General features: G+C 36.9%; 1 protein-coding gene across 1 annotated transcript in view; it reads right to left on the reverse strand.

Moving 5' to 3' along the window:
- Positions 1-19,605, reverse strand: part of LOC127624596 (microtubule organization protein AKNA-like) — a 37,642-nt gene that overhangs the window by 14,322 nt on the left and 3,715 nt on the right. The window contains 5 exon segments of the mRNA XM_052099384.1: positions 2,447-2,521; positions 3,013-3,313; positions 4,359-5,115; positions 9,875-10,043; positions 10,229-10,582. Of these exon segments, the coding sequence (XP_051955344.1) occupies positions 2,447-2,521; positions 3,013-3,313; positions 4,359-5,115; positions 9,875-10,043; positions 10,229-10,414 (1,488 nt within the window). The 5' untranslated portion in view covers positions 10,415-10,582.

Consider the following 19,605-nt stretch of genomic DNA (forward strand, 5'->3'; position numbering starts at 1 on the left):
AGGAAGGCCCAGCTAGACCTTTCTGATCCTTGTTATCCTTTGACCACAGGTAAGCAACCAAAACTTAGTGGACAAATGTACAAACATCCTCAGTGTAAAGCCAGTGCCACACTAGCCGATTTTTCCAGTGATTTTCAGATGTGAGCTTCATTTACATAATCGTCAGACAGGCGAACGGAGATGAAGCGCGCATTAGCATCTGCCAGTGGGAGGTCGTTAATCACTTCACTGTCTGAACTCCAATGCTGAGTTAATCGCTTAAAAAACACATCAGACTTGATGGAATGACAAGACGTCAAGCTAATCTGAAAGTTTTCATCACAAATCACAAACGCTGATTGCAATCCACAGTGATTCTGTCACCAATCATTTTTCCTGTGTTTTTCTCCAATGCTAAATGACTAATGAAATCAGAAAGCAGAGACACAACAGTCTGTTTTTATTGAAAGTCATTTATTTCCACACTGAAAACTGCATAAAGACATACACATTCTATGGCAAGACTTGAGGAGATAAATACAGTCACACACTTTCACAAGGTAAAGTTCACTCCATGAATTGCTTCCTAAATCACACTATTTACAATAGTTTATGCTCACGTGATACTTGAGGCACGAGTTCATCCATCAGATCATAATTAACCGATGGGCTTAGAATAATTTTTTTTACTGAGTGCACTCCGTAAAAATATAAAATTTGGTGTTCTGAATTTCTTCTTCATATTGAAAACTTGTATTTTTTAAAACAGGATATTTACAGTGTAAGAATTCAGAACCAAAAATGTACTGTTTGAAAATACATATTTATAAAATTGTGTTTATAAATGTAGGCGCACCTCACTAATTGAAAACCTCTGTTATAGACAATTTTACAACTCCATTGTCATGATGATGTACCATCAACAAAAATGACTGTAAAATTACAATTTAGAAAATTTCCAGCTCAGATTTTAACAGACGAATTGGTTTTAGTGCTTTTATAAAATTATAAGCTTCACATTTCAGCCTTCAAATCCTCAAAAAATTGGCCCTATTCACTTCCATTGTAAGGGCATCTATGTAACCTCGAAAAAAAGGTTTTAAGGAGGTACGAGTCAAAATAAATGTTTTGTAAATCAACATTATGCCACAAATGCACCCAGAATATTCCTTTAAGACCAACAGATACAAATACTCTTTTATTCTGGCAGTAATCACTTTTATTGTCCACTGTGATATTTCTTATTTTCTTTTTTTAAGGTTAAAGGTTCAATAACATGAGTTTATTTGTGCGTGTCCTGCTGTCTACATAAGTTGCAACTTGAGGACAATAAAGATTGAAACTCAAACCTTAATGCATGTTTTCCATAGCTAAGAGATGGGACAGCTGACCTCACTGATAAGACATTGGGTTTGCCGACATCTAATATCACCTCACAGAAATACACTGAAAACACAGCACATCAATAGACCACGTTAGCCTTTGCCTGCTGCCTTCAGTCAAACAGAATCTAAATGACTGTTACCCCTCTAAATATGATTAAGACACTAAATCATACTGTGACCTCTGCATGACCCCTGAATCTGATGAATCAAATATTAACCATTTTGTCTTTATTACAACACTATCTATATTAATACAGGATCAAGACCAGTAAACAGATTATCAGATCTCAATAAAACATAGTTGCATCAGTCTACGTCTAAAGTTTCCATATAAACACAAGAAAGCCACAAACTAATCAATAAGGGATTAAAGTGAATGAACCTTTTCTTTCTCAAGCTAAAAGGCAAGACAGATGGCCAGGGCATGAGGGGGAAGATGAACCTAATGAGCATTAGAGCGAATGCAAATGGTGATGCAAAAATGATCTTGTCTATAATCAGAGAAAGGCTGTTATGTATTGATGCAATCATTTTTAACTAGCAAGCAACAAGTGATGAGCTGCTTTTTTTATTAGCTATCATCTCATGTAATGGTTAAAGCAGATATGACATCACATCCTGTTTTAATCCTGTTAGGAAGACCTACACATAGCATAAGGCTCCAGCCCAGATCCATTTCAGGTTAGCCAAGTGACACTTGACTGAGTGATACTGATTTGTGCAAATTATGTGTTTGTATGTACACAGTTCATTGCCTCAGTTTGTTAGTCTCTCTTTCCGAAACTGTTTGTGCCCACTGCTGTAAAGTCCCTTTGCGGGCCTTTCATTTGAGGTAAAGCATTACAATCAGAGACTGAAAATGAGCCTGTGTATAAACACTGTGTTGCTGCTAAAGCGAGGGCTGTGATTATGGGCATCACAAAAGAGATTGTGTATTTATTTTGTGTTGACTCAGCCTGAGGAGCCTATAAATAGATCCTATTGACATCAGAGCAGACGAAGAGTTGAGAAAAGCCTGGTGATAGGGTACAGGAATGTTTAATCGTACACAAAACACACAAACATGATGTGCAAAACCCTACCTTAGCTTCCAGGCGAAGTCTGTCAATAGTATTTTCAGCTTCTGCATACTTGGTTAACAGCCTGTTATAGTCCTCCTATAAGAGTGAGTGTGAGGAAAAAAATTGGTCAGACAAAGAAAAATAACAGCGATTGATTCATCTTTCATTTTTGCCACTTGGATAAACTGGCATGACCTCAGAGTCTATGGGTATGCAAAGAATGGTATTCAACTGACCATTTACATACTGTCGTATGCAGGAAGTATAATACTGATTATTTCTAAAACAAAGTAATAGTTGGTATGCATCTATATATGGCATAAACAGTAAGAGTAGTATGGTAGCATGATGGTCCAAACTCTGCCGATGTTAAATAAAACTGATTTTACCTTCTTTACTCAGACTACCAAAAGATAAGACGTTTTGACATAAAACTGGATTAAAACGCAAAACTGTTTACGTCAGAACCGCTACAGTGTAAACAGCATATATCACACAGTATGCAGTTCACTAGTATTCCATTCCGAACAACCAGTGTCTTCACAATAAATATTTCAGTGTGTCTTGATTGGCTCCACTGTGAATACCTGTAGTTGCTGCACCAGTGTACTGGCCTGTTGGGGGCAGCGGAACTCCTCTGGCAATGTGCTCTTTGGAAGCTTGTGGCTCCTACTGGAGGAGGGACTTCCTGGGGACACATCAGTGCTGCTTAACAGGACCTCTCTCACAATCTCAGCAGGGGATTTCAACACTACAGGAAGATCAGGGTGTAATGTTTTGCCATGAACAGCACTACGACTTTTGGGAGGTTTGTATCCGCCCTTCGGGAAACGAACCCTCGGCTCCACTTTGGAGAAATCAGGTAAGGGGTGACTCAGCTGAACTTTCCTTAGAATAAATACATCTCAATGATTAGTGTTGAAATAAATACTGTACATACATGGACTAAATGCAGAGTATGGACTTTAGTAGAGATACCACACTGCCTGTTTTAAACTTTGAACCAGAAAAGATTACTTTAAAAGACAAAAGATTTTAAAAAGGCCTAGGCCATGTCAGCAGAACATTTTTAAATAAAAATATTTTGTAAGTTAAAGTTAATAAACCGTGATGAAGGATTACGAAAACAAACATTTATTTACTTTAGTATAAAATGCTATGATGAGTCATGCACAGTAAATGCCAAGCAATTTTTTTAAAAAGGAATAGTTCACCCAAAAATGAAATTTCTCTCATCAGTTACTCACCCTTATGCTATCCCAGATGTGTATGACTTTGTTTCATCTGCTCAACTCAAATTAAGATTTTTAGAAGAATTTCTAAGCTCTTTTGGTCCAAACAATGCAAGTGAATGGGTGCCAACATTTTGAAGCTTCAAAAATCACATAAATCAGCATAAAATAATCCACAGAACTCAAGTAGTTAAATCAATATATTCAGAAGTGATATGATAGGTGTGGGTGAGAAACAGATCACTTTCACATTCTTCTTGTGTTTTTGGTGATTTACATTTTTTAATGTACATCGCCCCCTACTGGGCAGGGAGAAGACTCAAGCAAAAATGGACTTTAATATTGATCCGTTTCTCACTCAAACCTATAATATCACTTCTTAAGATATGGATTAAAACAATGGAGTCTTTTATGATGCCCTTTGTGCTTTTTGATGCGTAAAACTTTTGGCACCCATTCACTTGCATGGACCTACAGAGCTGAAATATTCTTCTAAAAATCATAATTTGTGTTCTGCATAAGAAATAAAGTCATACACATCTGGGATGGCATGAGGGTGAGTAAATAATTAGATAATTTTCATTTTTTGGTAAACTATCCCTTTAAGAAAGCAAATAGGGCTAATTTGGATTTCTTGTTATTTTTTTTCCAGTACAAGCAACCATAATTTAAATTTGGCAAGCCTCTGATTTCAATCTCACCTGATGTCTTCTGGATCAGTGTGTGATGTTTTTGAGGCTCTTTGCCTCTTTGGTGCTGAAAAACTGTGATGTGTTGGAGAGAAGTCTGAGGGGGAACTGCTCGCTTTCAGTGGTGCTAGAATGGAAACCTCACAATCCACCCGGGAACCAGGGTTTGTTTTTCTGGGAGAGGGCACTGGAGGCTGGCAGTTGTGGGAGGGGCTGTGCAACACAGGGCTTCTGGCAGAAGTTTGAGGTGTGACCATGGGTTTAAACTCCTCTCCATTAGATCTAACAGTGTGATATATCTTAGGGGCGGGGCTTTGGTGACTGCTCAGAGATGACTCCGCCCTCCAGTCAGGAAGGGCAAGCTCTGGAAAAGTCTCCGCTTCTATCCCACAACTGTTCATCAGCTTTTCTGAGGACAAATGTGGAAAAAAGGAAGAATTAACAGTGTTTTTACAGGACAAATATGAAGCTGGGAGAAAACTCCCTTTGTTTTTCTTGAGTTCTTCACAATCACTTTGTTCAGAATGTTCTGTGATTTCTAATGTCGGGATATTGTTGCAGTTGGAAAATGAATGGTCCATGTGTCTCTGAGCATCTTCACATATGTTTTTTTCCTCCGTCTCCTCATCTGTCATGTCTAACGCTCTGTCTCTCTCTGGGAAAGTGTTTAATTCCTGCTTGTGGATAGTTAGGTTCCCTGTATCATCTTCCTCATCAGTCCAGTCTTCCAATCCAACACTCTGGTCATCATCTGCTCCCTGTTCTTTCTCTAAAACAAATGAAAGAAAAAGTAAGAATAAACTGACATTGTGGAACATTTCATGCAAAAAAGTATTTTCCTTTCTCTTTTGGGAATAAAAGAGTTCACAGTTCACATGTAGACATTTAAAATCCCCCTCCCAAGTTCACAAAGACCAATTATGAAGTTAAGATGCAGAAGTATCTCCTTAAGAAATCTTGAGCTGATGTGACCACCCAAAGTTCACACCAACAAATATTCTGTATTTAGCATGACAAAGTGAACTTCATGAGGGTTTTCCAATCATAACGAAGGTAATTTACATGTAGAAGTTCTGTAGGTACAATAGAAAAATTTACTGCTTAATTTTACAAAATTGTCATTCGTTGGTGAATGAAACCTTGAATAAAATTGTGAAAAAGCAATGCTTCAAAATGATTGAATATGACCAGATTTGCGTTTACTGAAAATTGTCCATTTACCAATTTTTTTTTTAAACATTGATGGATAATTTCAAATGCCGTTTGTCATTTTGACAGATAAATAACAATAATAAAAAAACAAAAAAGAAACATTTTAACCTAGTGCATTAGTTTTGACTTCACTGTCTCTCTCAAAGACACTCCCACTGTGTGTGAGCCCTGTTTATTGCCTGGTAGTATTAAGATTTGTATTAGGCTAAAAAGTGCCATCACTGCTTCTGTTCCTGTTGCTGCTAGCTCTCATGTTTGTAGCATGCTATCCTGCTTAGCATTGCTTATCTTTCTATTTCAAAACATGTAGGTGTTATATCTGATAGCAATCTAACCTTTGAAAAACAAATTTCGAATATTTGTAGAACTACACCCTTCCACCTCAGAAATATTGTTAAGTTACGAGACATGCCATCCGTTTCAGAGGCCGAAAAACTAATTCATGTGTTCATGACCTCAAGACTAGATTATTGTAATGCATTACTAGGTAGATGCCCTGCAGGTTTAATACATAAACTTCAGTTGGTTAAAAATTCAGCAGCTAGAGTGCTAACTAGAACCAGCAATATGATCATATTACTCCCATTTTATCTGCATTACATGAATCATTTAGCTCCAAAGTACTTAAGTGACCTATCACACTATAATCCATCATGTTCACTATGATAGCAAATCTCTGGCCTGCTAACAATACTGAGAATATCCACAAAATATGTAGATAATTTTCATATTTGGCTCCTAATCTATGGAATAGTCTTCCTAGCAGTGTTCGGAACTTATTATATCCTGAGGTTAACAGAGCCATCTCTGATCCGGAGCAATGATGGCCAACTGCAGCATGTGCCAGCCAGACTTCACTTCAATCTACTAAGGAAGACTTCACGGAGGATAAATTGATGCAAAAACAAAAGACATGGGATTCTTCATGAGCCTCTATCTGAATCATGAGCACAGGTTGGAATTCACCAAATGTACCTGCCATAAGCTTCAAGCTGGACTGCGATGCTCCTAACTGAATGATCCCTATATCAACTTGGTCAAAAGGAGAGACAACACTCTCTTAAAAAAAGAAAAAAGAACTACATAGAAAATAAATTTACCACTAACAAAAGCCTTCGTCAGCCAAAATCAAAGGACAATGTCTCTACGTGTATTTCCACAGTTAATTCGGGATGACTTCAAGGAATTAAACACTAAAACTTAGTTCATACAAAACATTTTGTTTAACCATTAACCCACAACACTTAGTTTACCAATTTTAACCATTAATAGTTCTAAACATAAATAACTAATATTGGCATTATTATTAATTTTCTTTTATACCATAATTTATTGTACAGTGCTTTGAAACAACACCTGTTGTGAAAAGCACTACACAAATACAAATGACTGCCTTTGACTTTCCTCAATGCCTCATTGTCATGCCCCATTTTCACAGCCAATCAACCTGAAGCTTTTGAATACACAGGTCTGCTGCATCTGCTATGTTTGGTTGTTTGTTAAAGACATGTCCAATTGAGAACACATAGCAAAAACTTGTACAAACTTTTAAGGAATGCATATTTATCCATAATGTTATATAAACGTAGACAACAATAAAGTATTTATATAATATAAAGCTGTATACGAATATAAAGCTTATGTTTACATTATATAAAATAATATTAGACCCAAGTATTAAATGTAAAAGGTTTTACACATTTATAATCACGTTGTGCAAAGATCTGGGCCGCAGAAATGATGACATATTAGATATGCCATACAAACATGTTGACTACAGAGAGCAATAAGCTTCTCATCCAAATGCAGGTTCGGTCTGCTTTTGCAAGGTTATATTTTAAAACTGGAACTGGATATTCCAAAACTGAAAAATGTTATCCGTCATTAGTTGCTTTTGCTTGATTTCTGCATTGAAAAGTACCCATTCTCACAGACACGGAGCACTCACTCTCTTCCTGTGTCTTTTCTGCTGCAATACTAAAGAAGTGGTCATGAAGATGGAGCAGAGCATGTGAGCGGAGCGGAGCGAGAGTGGAACGTTGAGTAGAGTGGTGATAATTCCACCTGAGCGGAGAGGAACTTTTTGAAGATTCCACTCCGCAATCTCAGGCCGCTCATTGTCGCTCGCTCAACCCAGAATGCGCTTCATGATATGCTGGTTTGGGTATCTGTGAAATAGGCAATAGGCCTGAGGTTATGAGCTCAAATATTGTTTTAGTGAAGTTGTAAACCTTATAGCCTAAATAAATGTGAAGTACAAATCAAAGTTAAGAACGAGGAAATCGAAAGGGAGCGTGGAGAGACCACGAGAATGAGCAAATATTCCTTTTGAAATCGTACGCTTCACATTGCCAAAGAGCATGAGGATATGCGACACATGAATAAGGGCTCGTGGGTTTTATCAGAGCATTAAAATAACATGTGAAAGAAAAATTAGGACAGCAATATTGTACTACTGCATAATATAATAAAATATATATTTTTATATTTTATAAATATTTGTAATGTAAAATGTATAGGCGTAAAAAGAGCAACAGTGTAAATGTAAAATTGACCAAAAGAGACATATTTTAAGTATTCAGAAATATTTTTATATTTAAAACATTATTTTTCATGTAATTCAAAGTATTTAAAGCCTTAAAAGGAAATCAAATTTTATTATTTGATTTATATATTTCAAGGTAAATGTAAAAATGACTTCTTGAGGTGTATGAAGCACACGTGCAGGAAAAAGCACACCTATAGAAATATGACAATTTATATGACAATTAATCATGAAAGCCCTTAAAGAGACAATTCATATCATAAATCACAATAATTTGTTTGACAATAAATGTCATCCAGATTTCAGAATCATGAAAGCCAATACGATTAGAGCAGAATTGTCAGTTACTTAAGAGGAGCAGCTGCATTAAAGATTCAGAGATGTGTGTGCTTCTCATCTGTGAAAATGTATTGTTCAGTGAAATTGTGCATGTAGGCCATGTATGTGCACTTTCAAATATTCCAATCAGACTTTTATTTCCTTTAAATGCTGCACATAACAGGTAAAGTTTTTAAATCTTGTTTTAACGTGGCTGATTGACAGGTAGAACTTTCCCTCAAAAACTCAGGAGCTTGGGGAGTCAAAAAATATATAATTAAAGTCTATTCACGGTCACGTATATGCCATTATAATAGATGCTACGCCCCTGAATGGATAAAAAGACCATGATGGAAATTTTACAACTCAGTCCATCAGATAAACAGAAGTAACAGATAAGCTAAAGATTTTTTCTAGCGCAATCTCTAAATCCGACCCCTATAGGACCATCTACATTTATTTTTGGAAAGACCTATCAGCATCAAAATCTAATTGGCATGTATAAAGAATACAAGCAATGTTATAAGTAGTGCTGTCGGCATTAACGCATTCAATTAATAAAACATTTATAAAACATTTATTTTTTCTTAATCGCGATTAAAGCATGTACCGATTTGACATTTGATTTTGACATTTTATTCAGCTCAGTGTGAGTTCTGAACACTTGTTAGAGGGCGGAACCCTTGTGATGTGTACAGCGGGGGACACTACACTCGGTTACAGACTAAAAACAAACACACAACAGTGAGTTTGTGCCGGAGATAGGACCTCTTATAAAACAAACGCGGATGGGACTTGTTGCAAAAGTTACGTTCTTTGCTTATTTTCTAAGTCTGCATTTTACCACATGGAAGGTCTGGTGACGGTACACTAAAATGTAATAATTTCAACTTTGTACCTTCTGAAGCATCAGCTACTGATTACCAGACAATTCGGAGGAATTATATTTCCATCAGCAGTGCAAGCGCTAAAAGCAGAACAAAATGCACTTTTCATATGCAGTTCAACGCGGCACTGGCTGCCCTCAAACAAATCATGTGCATTCCATATTCAAAGTGAAAAGACAGCCTGATGACGATAAATAGTGTGGATGAGCGTTTAAGAGATTTAATGCGCATTGCAATGAATAGTAGTTCTATCAATCAGTCATCATCCCACTTAGACTTTGGTAAATGTTGAATATTACTACAATTGGTGCTATTTTAGTGAATTACTGTCTTTGAGTTTGGAAAATGTTAAAAAAGCATTATGTTACATATTGTTTTGTTCATTCCAAAGAAGGAAATAAATGCATTTTGACAGGAAATAAGTATATAAAGAGATTAATTGCCATTAACTATGAAACATTTCGCGATTAATCACAATTAAAAAATGTAATCTACTGACAGCTCTAGTTAGAAGTATTGTCCCATTTAAACACTGCTGGGGTGGTTTAATTGAACTGGGTCCTTACGCAGAAATGAATCATCTCCAGTGGGCTGAGAGAGGGGTTCTGAATCTAGCAGCTCACTCAGGTGATAGCTAATTTCCTCCAGTACAGACGGCGGGCCATCCTCTGGCTCCGGGGTTTTTACGTCCCACAACAGGTCTTCCGCAATTTCTTCGTCTGCCCCCAGATCCACCTAAACAAGGTATACTCATTAAAAAGTTTCAAAGTACAACATTGTTCTAGTATCTAAAATTGGTTTTAATTATGTGCAGTTCTACTCAGGTTTAAAGCAGAATTCTTGGCAAACATAATGAGACTCCTTGAATGAAAAGTCTGGGCAAGTCTGCTCTAAATGACCAATAAATGGGCAGTCCCAACCTCCAGCTGCCTCTGACACTCTGCCAGACCAATGATGCCATTCTCATCCATACAGCTTTGGAAGTCCTCATCTGGGTCTTCACCCCAGCTGAAGTCCGACTCGTCTGGGCTTAAGGTAAAGGAGTATGCCGGGGCTGGCGTCCACACCAGAACCCCTGCAGTGTTACCACCTCTGCTTCGCTCCATTGCCTAGCTCTTTATCACTGTCTCTTACTGCACCTTGAGCATCTGCACAGCTTAACCATCCTCGCCATTTCTCAGAATCCAGGATGAGAGATTAGCAGACCAGTTAAAGAAGTTTCTACGAATAGGCCAGATATTGTTCACTCGGGGGAAACAATGACTTAATACAACCTGAAAAACACAGACAGGAAAGTACCAATGAGTTTAGGACTATAAATATGTCAGTTAAGTAATACAATTGTAAGCAAAATTGCAAAAGCAATAAATGTGTCTGGCATTTTTGTAGATTTATCCTGTTAAATTTAAACAAAAAGGCAAAGCAGACACAATACACAGTTTTAATGAAACAGATTGAATTAGCAAACAGTTGTAAACAAAGAAGATGTAGTCATTTATTTCCTATCATTAAATGAAAATAAATCAATTTAAAGCCGTTTGAAAGCAGATGATCTGCTCTTGATGAAGAAATACACAGGAGTATCTCTGTAACTCTGTACAATAGTGTAATTAATGCAGTCATTTATGTACTGTAGCAGAGTGTTAATGAAGCATGATGAAAGGTTACACAAATGCTTGTCTGTAAACAGCTGCTCCCAAGTGGAATCACAAAACATCTGAATAAATAACTGTAACTCAAACTCCTCATCTGGTTCAAAAGACCTCAAAGAAAGAGCTACAGAGAGTAAACTCAAAAACATTAGTTCTATATTTTGAAGTGCATAACTTGTCTGATGTTAAATCTAGGGATGTGCGAGACTAGTTCACTACACGGTTCTGATGCTGCTAGTCAACGATGGAATTACTAGACAGTTATTATTTTCCCCCCATAAAACAGTAGCATTTTTACACATTTACGTTTGGCATTATATTTTTACAGAGGCTGCACTTAAATTACTGTCATATTATTGTTACACATTTGAAATATAATTAATAATACAAATATTATTTTAAAAAGTTTCATTTCACCTCAGGCTGCATGTGATTCTTCCCTCTCTCACTCATGGCATGTGCAGGAAAATGTCCTCTCGCAAGACAAGAAAACTCAGCAAAGTAGCCGTGAAATCACTTCGGCGGTGGTGCGGGAAGCAGATTTCTGAAACTTGGTCTTGGAAAGTCAGATGTTCAAATCTGTGCATGCTTGTAAGTTATTTTCCCCCCCGATTCAAAATCACAGGATAGCCACCTCCAGTCTTTCACTGGACCATGTTGACGTGTTAATTTTGCTCATCAAAAATGTATGCCTTTGAGTAAGTAGCCTAGCTTACTGTTTTAGGCAAGGAATGACATTTTTTTTAATCTGCTGATTAAGGCGGCTATTTACAATGAGGTGCCGACTGCTTAACGGGTTAAACTATCTTTTACTCTGTGTGCACGTCATGTTTAGAATACATTAGGTTTATTGCAGGCTACATCACAGGCTTATTTTTTCCATCCTATTTTCTAACTGTTATTGGTTAACGTTCTTTACAGAACAGCTGTCATATTAGATCAATGGCTAATGCACGACTGCAAATAGTGAAATACGTGTAACTTTTCAGCTGATTTTTTCCTCTCTCGTAGATTTGGCTTAGCCTACCTGTTGATTATATTCAATGTCCTGACTGTTTTATGTTAAGTAACTTTTAATTGGTAAATTCCATTTAGAAAAGGCTATAAGGGTTGTGCTATTGGTCCTGCACTATTCATTCATTCATTCATAAATACAGGTCCTTCTCAAAAAATTAGCATATTGTGATAAAGGTCATTATTTTCCATAATGTAATGATAAAAATTCAACTTTCATATATTTTAGATTCATTGCACACCAACTGAAATATTTCAGGTCTTTTATTGTTTTAATACTGATGATTTTGGCATACAGCTCATGAAAACCCAAAATCTCAAAGAATTAGCATATTTCATCCGACCAATAAAAGAAGTGTTTTTAATACCGAAAAAAACCTTCAAATCTTCAAATAATTATGTTCAGTTATGCACTCAATACTTGGTCGGGAATCCTTTTGCAGAAATGACTGCTTCAATGCGGCGTGGCATGGAGGCAATCAGCCTGTGGCACTGCTGAGGTGTTATGGAGGCCCAGGATGCTTCAATAGCGGCCTTAAGCTCATCCAGAGTGTTGGGTCTTGCGTCTCTCAACTTTCTCTTCACAATATCCCACAGATTCTCTATGGGGTTCAGGTCAGGAGAGTTGGCAGGCCAATTGAGCACAGTAATACCATGGTCAGTAAACCATTTACCAGTGGTTTTGGCACTGTGAGCAGGTGCCAGGTCGTGCTGAAAAATGAAATCTTCATCTCCATAAAGCTTTTCAGCAGATGGAAGCATGAAGTGCTCCAAAATCTCCTGATAGCTAGCTGCATTGACCCTGCCCTTGATAAAACACAGTGGACCAACACCAGCAGCTGACATGGCACCCCAGACCATCACTGACTGTGGGTACTTGACACTGGACTTCAGGCATTTTGGCATTTCCTTCTCTCCAGTCTTCCTCCAGACTCTGGCACCTTGATTTCGAATGACATGCAAAATTTGCTTTCATCCGAAAAAGTACTTTGGACCACTGAGCAACAGTCCAGTGCTGCTTCTCTGTAGCCCAGGTCAGGCACTTCTGCTGCTGTTTCTGGTGCCTGTGCACAGTGGCTCTGGATGTTTCTACTCCAGACTCAGTCCACTGCTTCCACGAGGTCCCCAAGGTCTGGAATCGGTCCTTCTCCACAATCTTCCTCAGGGTCCGGTCACCTCTTCTCATTGTGCAGCATTTTTTGCCACACTTTTTCCTTCCCACAGACTTCCCACTGAGGTGCCTTGATACAGCACTCTGGGAACAGCCTATTTGTTCAGAAATTTCTTTCTGTGTCTTACCCTCTTGCTTGAGGGTGTCAATGATGGCCTTCTGGACAGCAGTCAGGTCGGCAGTCTTACCCATGATTGCGGTTTTGAGTAATGAAACAGGCTGGGAGTTTTAAAAGCCTCAGGAATCTTTTGCAGGTGTTTAGAGTTAATTAGTTGATTCAGATGATTAGGTTAATAGCTCGTTTAGAGACCCTTTTCATGATATGCTAATTTTTTGAGATTGGAATTTTGGGTTTTCATGAGCTGTATGCCAAAATCATCAGTATTAAAACAATAAAAGACCTGAAATATTTCAGTTGGTGTGCAATGAATCTAAAATATATGAAAGTTTAATTTTTATCATTTCATTATGGAAAATAATGAACTTTATCACAATATGCTAATTTTTTGAGAAGGACCTGTAAACCTTTATTCACTAAAGGTGAATACGTGTCATGTTCTATATTTAAATGTACAATAATGATAATGCAAGATGAGCACGTTGCAGATAAATGCCCCTTTACAGCTTAATTTAGCATCAGATTTGGAAAAGATTAAGTATATTAAATGGGTTGTATAAACAGATTTTCTTTCTTTTTTTTTTTTTTTTTACAATTTTCTGAAGGTTGGTTTCTTTTTACACAAGTCAACTCCAAAATGTTTGTTTAAATGTCAGTGAAATTAGTCGTTCCGCACATCCCTAGTTAATACTTTTTGAACAATAACAGATGGGGTGGCAGGGGTGTTCTCTAGCTTCGTCTGATCTTTATAATCATAAGGATTAGCGTTTGGTTATACTTGGAAAAAGTACAGATTTTTATACAAAATTCCACTTGGTACCATTGGACCACAGAAATCCCATACTTTAACTTTAAGGTAGATTATTTTACTTGTACAGTGCTGTAAAAAAGTATTTGCCCCCATCCTGATTTCTTCTGTTTTTGTGTATTAACATATGTTGTTATTTTTTAAAGTTAGAGAACTATGAAGTTTATAGTAATGGAAATATTTTGTGCTGAACATGTTTTTATAATAAAAAACAATAATAAAAGTGCCAAGACAACCCAGAAATACAATGTTCTCAAAGACACAAGTCTAAAGTTAAGTTTCAAATCTGAAGATGATCTAACAAAAAAACAAGGCTCCTGCAAGCTTTTTTCTCTGTAAATCACTGGAAGAGTACGGAGATTGTTCAACACAATCTCCGAAGGCACTGCTCGGCTATTATGAATGAAACTACGCCGCATTTTTAAAAATAGACTTTGGAGACAGGCTCGTTTTGTTTAGAAGACTCTAATATATAAGATAATATACAGTTTTACAACAAGAATGCTGCTCAGATTGCATAGTTTGTTGAAGAAAGATGACGAAGGTTAATTCTTTCAGGTGAGATCTCATGTAAACAATGGAGAATATATCAATATTTCTCAGATTTATAAATTTTATGGACAAAAAGTGCTATTGGATGTTTTACAAGGAACCCTTGTCATGGACAATTGACCCAAGTGTGGCGAACTGGATTCATCTGGCGATCGCGATTACATAATAAATGTACGAAGTCCCGTTTTGATATTGCATGTTTTCATTTGTACTCCTGGCACAAATAAACAAATTGCTGTTTCTGAAGCATTGCTATCGTGAAACAGAGATCGGATATCAATGTTGAACCCTTAGACCTTTGAAAAGATGTATAATTTGTTAACATTAATTACATTTATAGATGGTAAATTATATATTAAACGTAAGCAGAGTGACATCACTACCGCGTGCAAACAAATGGGTATCAACAGGTTAAGGGACCAGTTTGTTTTTCACATGGGTAATATAGGTGTTGGATAACTTTTTTGAAAGTTATTTTTTATATATTTGAAAACTGTATTTTGTGTTTACTCCGGTTGCCTTTTGGGTCAATAAATACCACAAAGCTTTGCATGTACCCTCAGAAGATGGTCCTGATGCAGCATACAAAAGTTTAGTTTCAATACAACGAACCATGGCCAAGATATAGCCTCACTTCCTGTTTTACATCAATCTCTTTAAAAGGAATGTTCTGGGTTCAACACAAGTTAAGCTCAATGGACAGCATTCGTGGCATAATATTGATTACCACAAAAATGTATTTGACTCATCCCTCCTTTTCTTTAAAAAAAAAAATATTGAGGTTACAGTGAGGCACTTACAATGGAAGTGTATGGGGCCACTTTTTGGAGGGTTTAAACAGACATGCAAAGATTATTTTATAAAAGAACTTGCATTAATTCTTCTGTTAAAACTTGTGTATTATTTGCGGTGTAAAGTTGTTTCAAGTGTAATTTTTATGCCGTTTTAGGGTTTGTTGACTTTACATCGTCATGGTAAATATGTTGTAAAATTGGCTCTAACTTCACCCAGAAAATTTTATTACGCGATTTTAAATCGCACAAATCATATTTACACACATATTGTTTGTCTTGTGGCTTTTCTTATCAAACATTGAGTATTTTAAAATTGGCCCCCATTCACTACCATTGTAAGTGACAAATGCTGTCGACCAAGCTTAAATTGTGTTGAACACGGAACCTTCCTTTAAATTTGTGTTAACATAACTTTTCAGCAAAATAAAAATTCTGAATCATTAATTCTGCATGGATCAGTCTGGAGATTAGCAGATCATTGTTTAGGCAAATTGGGCAAAGACAAAAAAAAGTGTTGTTTCAACCAGGGAAGTTTCTGAAATTTGTCTGATTGGACATGGAATAACCCTTTAAGACATTCCACAAACTTTTGAATAGTTGTCAAAAACAAACCTTCAAAAAACTAAAAGACAGCAGGAAACATTTTTTAATCATGGCCACACCTAAGGAGGGCAGTGGTGACTCAGTGGTTGAGGCTCAGGGTTACTGACAAGAAGGTCAGGGGTTCAAGCCCCAGCACCACCAAGATGCCACTGTTGGGCCCTTGAGCAAGGCACTTAACTCCAGGTTGTTCCGGGGGGATTGTCCCTGTAATAAAGTGCACTGTAAGTCGCTTTGGATAAAAGCGTCTGCCAAATGCATAAATGTAAATGTAAATGTAAATGTAAGGATGCACCAATACCACTTTTTGTCTTCAGGTCTGATTCAGATATCGGAAATCTCAGTATCGGCCGATACCGATTACAGATCTGATACCAGTGTTGTTTTTCTGTAAATCGGTATAGAATATCTTCGCATTACTGCGTGGAACTAATTGGGGATGCTCTTTAATATGTAAAGAAACACAACTACACATTATTTCAGTGTAAATGTATAGCTTATTAAGATACACTTTATTATTAACTAGTATAGTGGATAATGTAGCAGCAAAATTAACAGTAATTCCAGTCTTCAAGTCATCAGTAGATGACTGATGTTTTTTTGCAAACATTTCTCAACATGTATCTGGACTTTAAATGATTCAGATCCCTTTTTTGTTCAATTTAGTTGTAAGATATCAGCTCAATTTTCATTCACACAGTTATTTTTTGGAACCCATTCAACTTAAATATTATTATTATCATTTGTAAACAAATAATATATTATAATAGTAATATATCACAATCTTGCCTCTTTAACTTTTAAACCCTCACACTTTTATTTTGACATTCTGAACGCTCCAGGAAGTCCTGTAATTGTGTCTGTTTGTAGGCAAGTTCACAATAGTTTAATTAGCTTCTTATTCAAATTCTGGTAAAAAGCACCTCCATTGCTGTTCTAAATGCATATTATAAGTGAACTGAACTATTGAGCATCTACATCTGTGATGTGGTTCGTTAGTAGCGATCAAATATTGCACACCGCGTGAAGGCTAAAAATAACCGCGTGTGTGTGTGTAAACAGAGCAGCGCCATTCACTGACGCACTGGAGCAGCACATGCATTTTATATATTTACTTTAACACAGTCTTTTTGTGATTCATAGAGCTATTGCACGTCTTCAAGTGACTTTGAATAAAATGCAGGAGTCATATGAACTGCTTTGTGTTTCTATGGTTCTTTTTGTCATTTTGAGCTTGACAGTAATGAACACAGTATCCGATTTGGATCGGGCTCGTCGGACCAATACCTGATCCATCTAAAAACCTCAGTATCAGAGCCGATACTGAGCCAGGTATCGGCTCGGTGTATCACTAGCCACAGCTATAGGTTTCATTTTTGTAAACAAAATTTTGTTTGCATGCCTTCGGGCAAATATCGTGCACAATGGCATCTGTGAATACTTGTCATTTTATGAAAAAACAGGCACAGATTTTGTCTCCGATATGGACCAGTTTAATCTGAGAAGTCACATTTTTCAAATTTTTGCAAAGGCAGTAACCTTGACAAGACACGAGTAGGGTAGCAATCACAAATCCACAAGTACACACTCCGTGTTTATGTGGATGTAACTTTTGTTTGCGTGTTAGGTAACTATTCCACAGAGACACACAAACTCAAACAATCCGTCAGCATACACTGCCAACGCACATACACAGACACACTCTGGGAATCTGCTAATCTCCTGAGTGCAGCAGATTCATCTGTGTTGTGCAGCATACGCTAATTAAACGCTTGTCTAGATCTCCACCGACCATTCAGCGAGCCTGTGGTGAGCTCTGCCAAAAGCAACATGTATCCTATATATAGATCATCCACTGTTACTGTACTGAATATATCACAGTGCCAACAAACAAAGAGAGCTGAGAAGGATTAATAAAATGGACATGAGTCCTAAATCTACTTAGGGCCAAGAAGATCTATGGGGACAAAGAACTTGTCATGAGCTCAGATAGGCCACACAGCCATCAGGAATGCACAATTCAAATTCCAAACCTTGAAAATTCATGGAGACTTTGTTTGGATTTATTTCAGTGCCTTCACCATGTAAAACTGTTTAAATAGAGGATATTTTAAGCAAACAGAAATTCAATGCAGTCTTCATAGCATAACAGATTCTAGGTTATGTCCCATGTGAAGCTACATGGTTTTACATAATGTATCATGAGAACATGCATTCAACTTTTAGGAGTTCTAAATATCGTGTCTCTCTTCCACACATATACGCAAAACATAAACGATAAACCGAGTAGTTGTCAAATAACATGGACATGCACATTTTCAAGATCTTGGGTAAAAATGAATATACAGACATAAGATAAAGTTGGCTCTACTAGACTCAGAACAACTATTTAGGTGGGGGGGTGTCACATGGGTGGTTTCACATTTAGTAATTTTTAAGTGGACCAAACCCAGTTCAGTTGAAGTGAACCAGAATGGGAACCAGCAGCAAATGACCTCTTGCTATTGGTGTTCACAATGTAAGTGGACTTAAGAGGACTGAGTTTCTGTTTTTGGTCCTCTTCATATTAATATGGTCTCAGACCCCTTGTTGTTCACACCACAACTCCTTAAGAACTCAGACCCCATTGCAGCTTGGGCTGTCACAATTAAGCAATTTGGCTGAAAAAATGTTTTCATAAATAATTGTGATTATTATAAGCAACTGTCATACATCTTAAGGTGTATGAACTCTTATTACAGATCTTATTACTTATTACCTACACTTTAAATAGTAATTTAGTGATGTTTAACTTGAAATCACATAATAAAATGGGGCTATATGACTATATTTAAGGCTTTAAAAAGATTTAAATTTTCATAAAAAAAATATTGCACAGTGACAGAATTACATAAAAAGTAATATTTTATGTGTTATATCATTAATGAAACCCAGACACCAGCAATTATATTACATTATGCAATAGTAATAATATATACTATATTTCTGTCCTAATTTCTTCACTCTCTCATGTTATGTTAATGCTCTCGCATGAAGGAAAACATTTGTAATTCTATGTGCTTTTGAAAATATTTATCCATCATTTCGAGAGTAATGGAGCAAGCAAACGTCTCCTCCTGAGAGTCATTTAAATTGTGAGTATGAGCAAAGAACATTTGCCATTGCGCAAATAAAATTAAAGTGAAAATATAAATACCCCCACTTCATGAACCTCTTCAGACGGTACGCCCATCAGAGCACTGCTCTGCATGTGGCCTGTCCGTTCATTTTAGGTGCTCAAATAATATAATAAGAACAGAATATGAGACACAAAAACACGTCATGGTAATCATGGTATATCTATATTTGCTTACAATTCCCATTTGTGGACAGTAAATTGCGACTGGAATATGAAGTATGTAATGCAGCTATGTATGGCAAGCCACAAGGTACTTATGTCATAAAATAAAAAGCGGACCGGTACCTTATCGCTTTCACATCGCACAAATCAATCGAACCACAAAAGGACCCACAAAGGTCTAAGGTTTGCTTTTGTGTCCTTTTAGGAGAGTCTGAGACCACTTGGGTTGTTCACATATACACGTTTTA

This window comes from Xyrauchen texanus, chromosome 31 (assembly GCF_025860055.1).
Source record: "Xyrauchen texanus isolate HMW12.3.18 chromosome 31, RBS_HiC_50CHRs, whole genome shotgun sequence".
NCBI lineage: Eukaryota > Metazoa > Chordata > Actinopteri > Cypriniformes > Catostomidae > Xyrauchen > Xyrauchen texanus.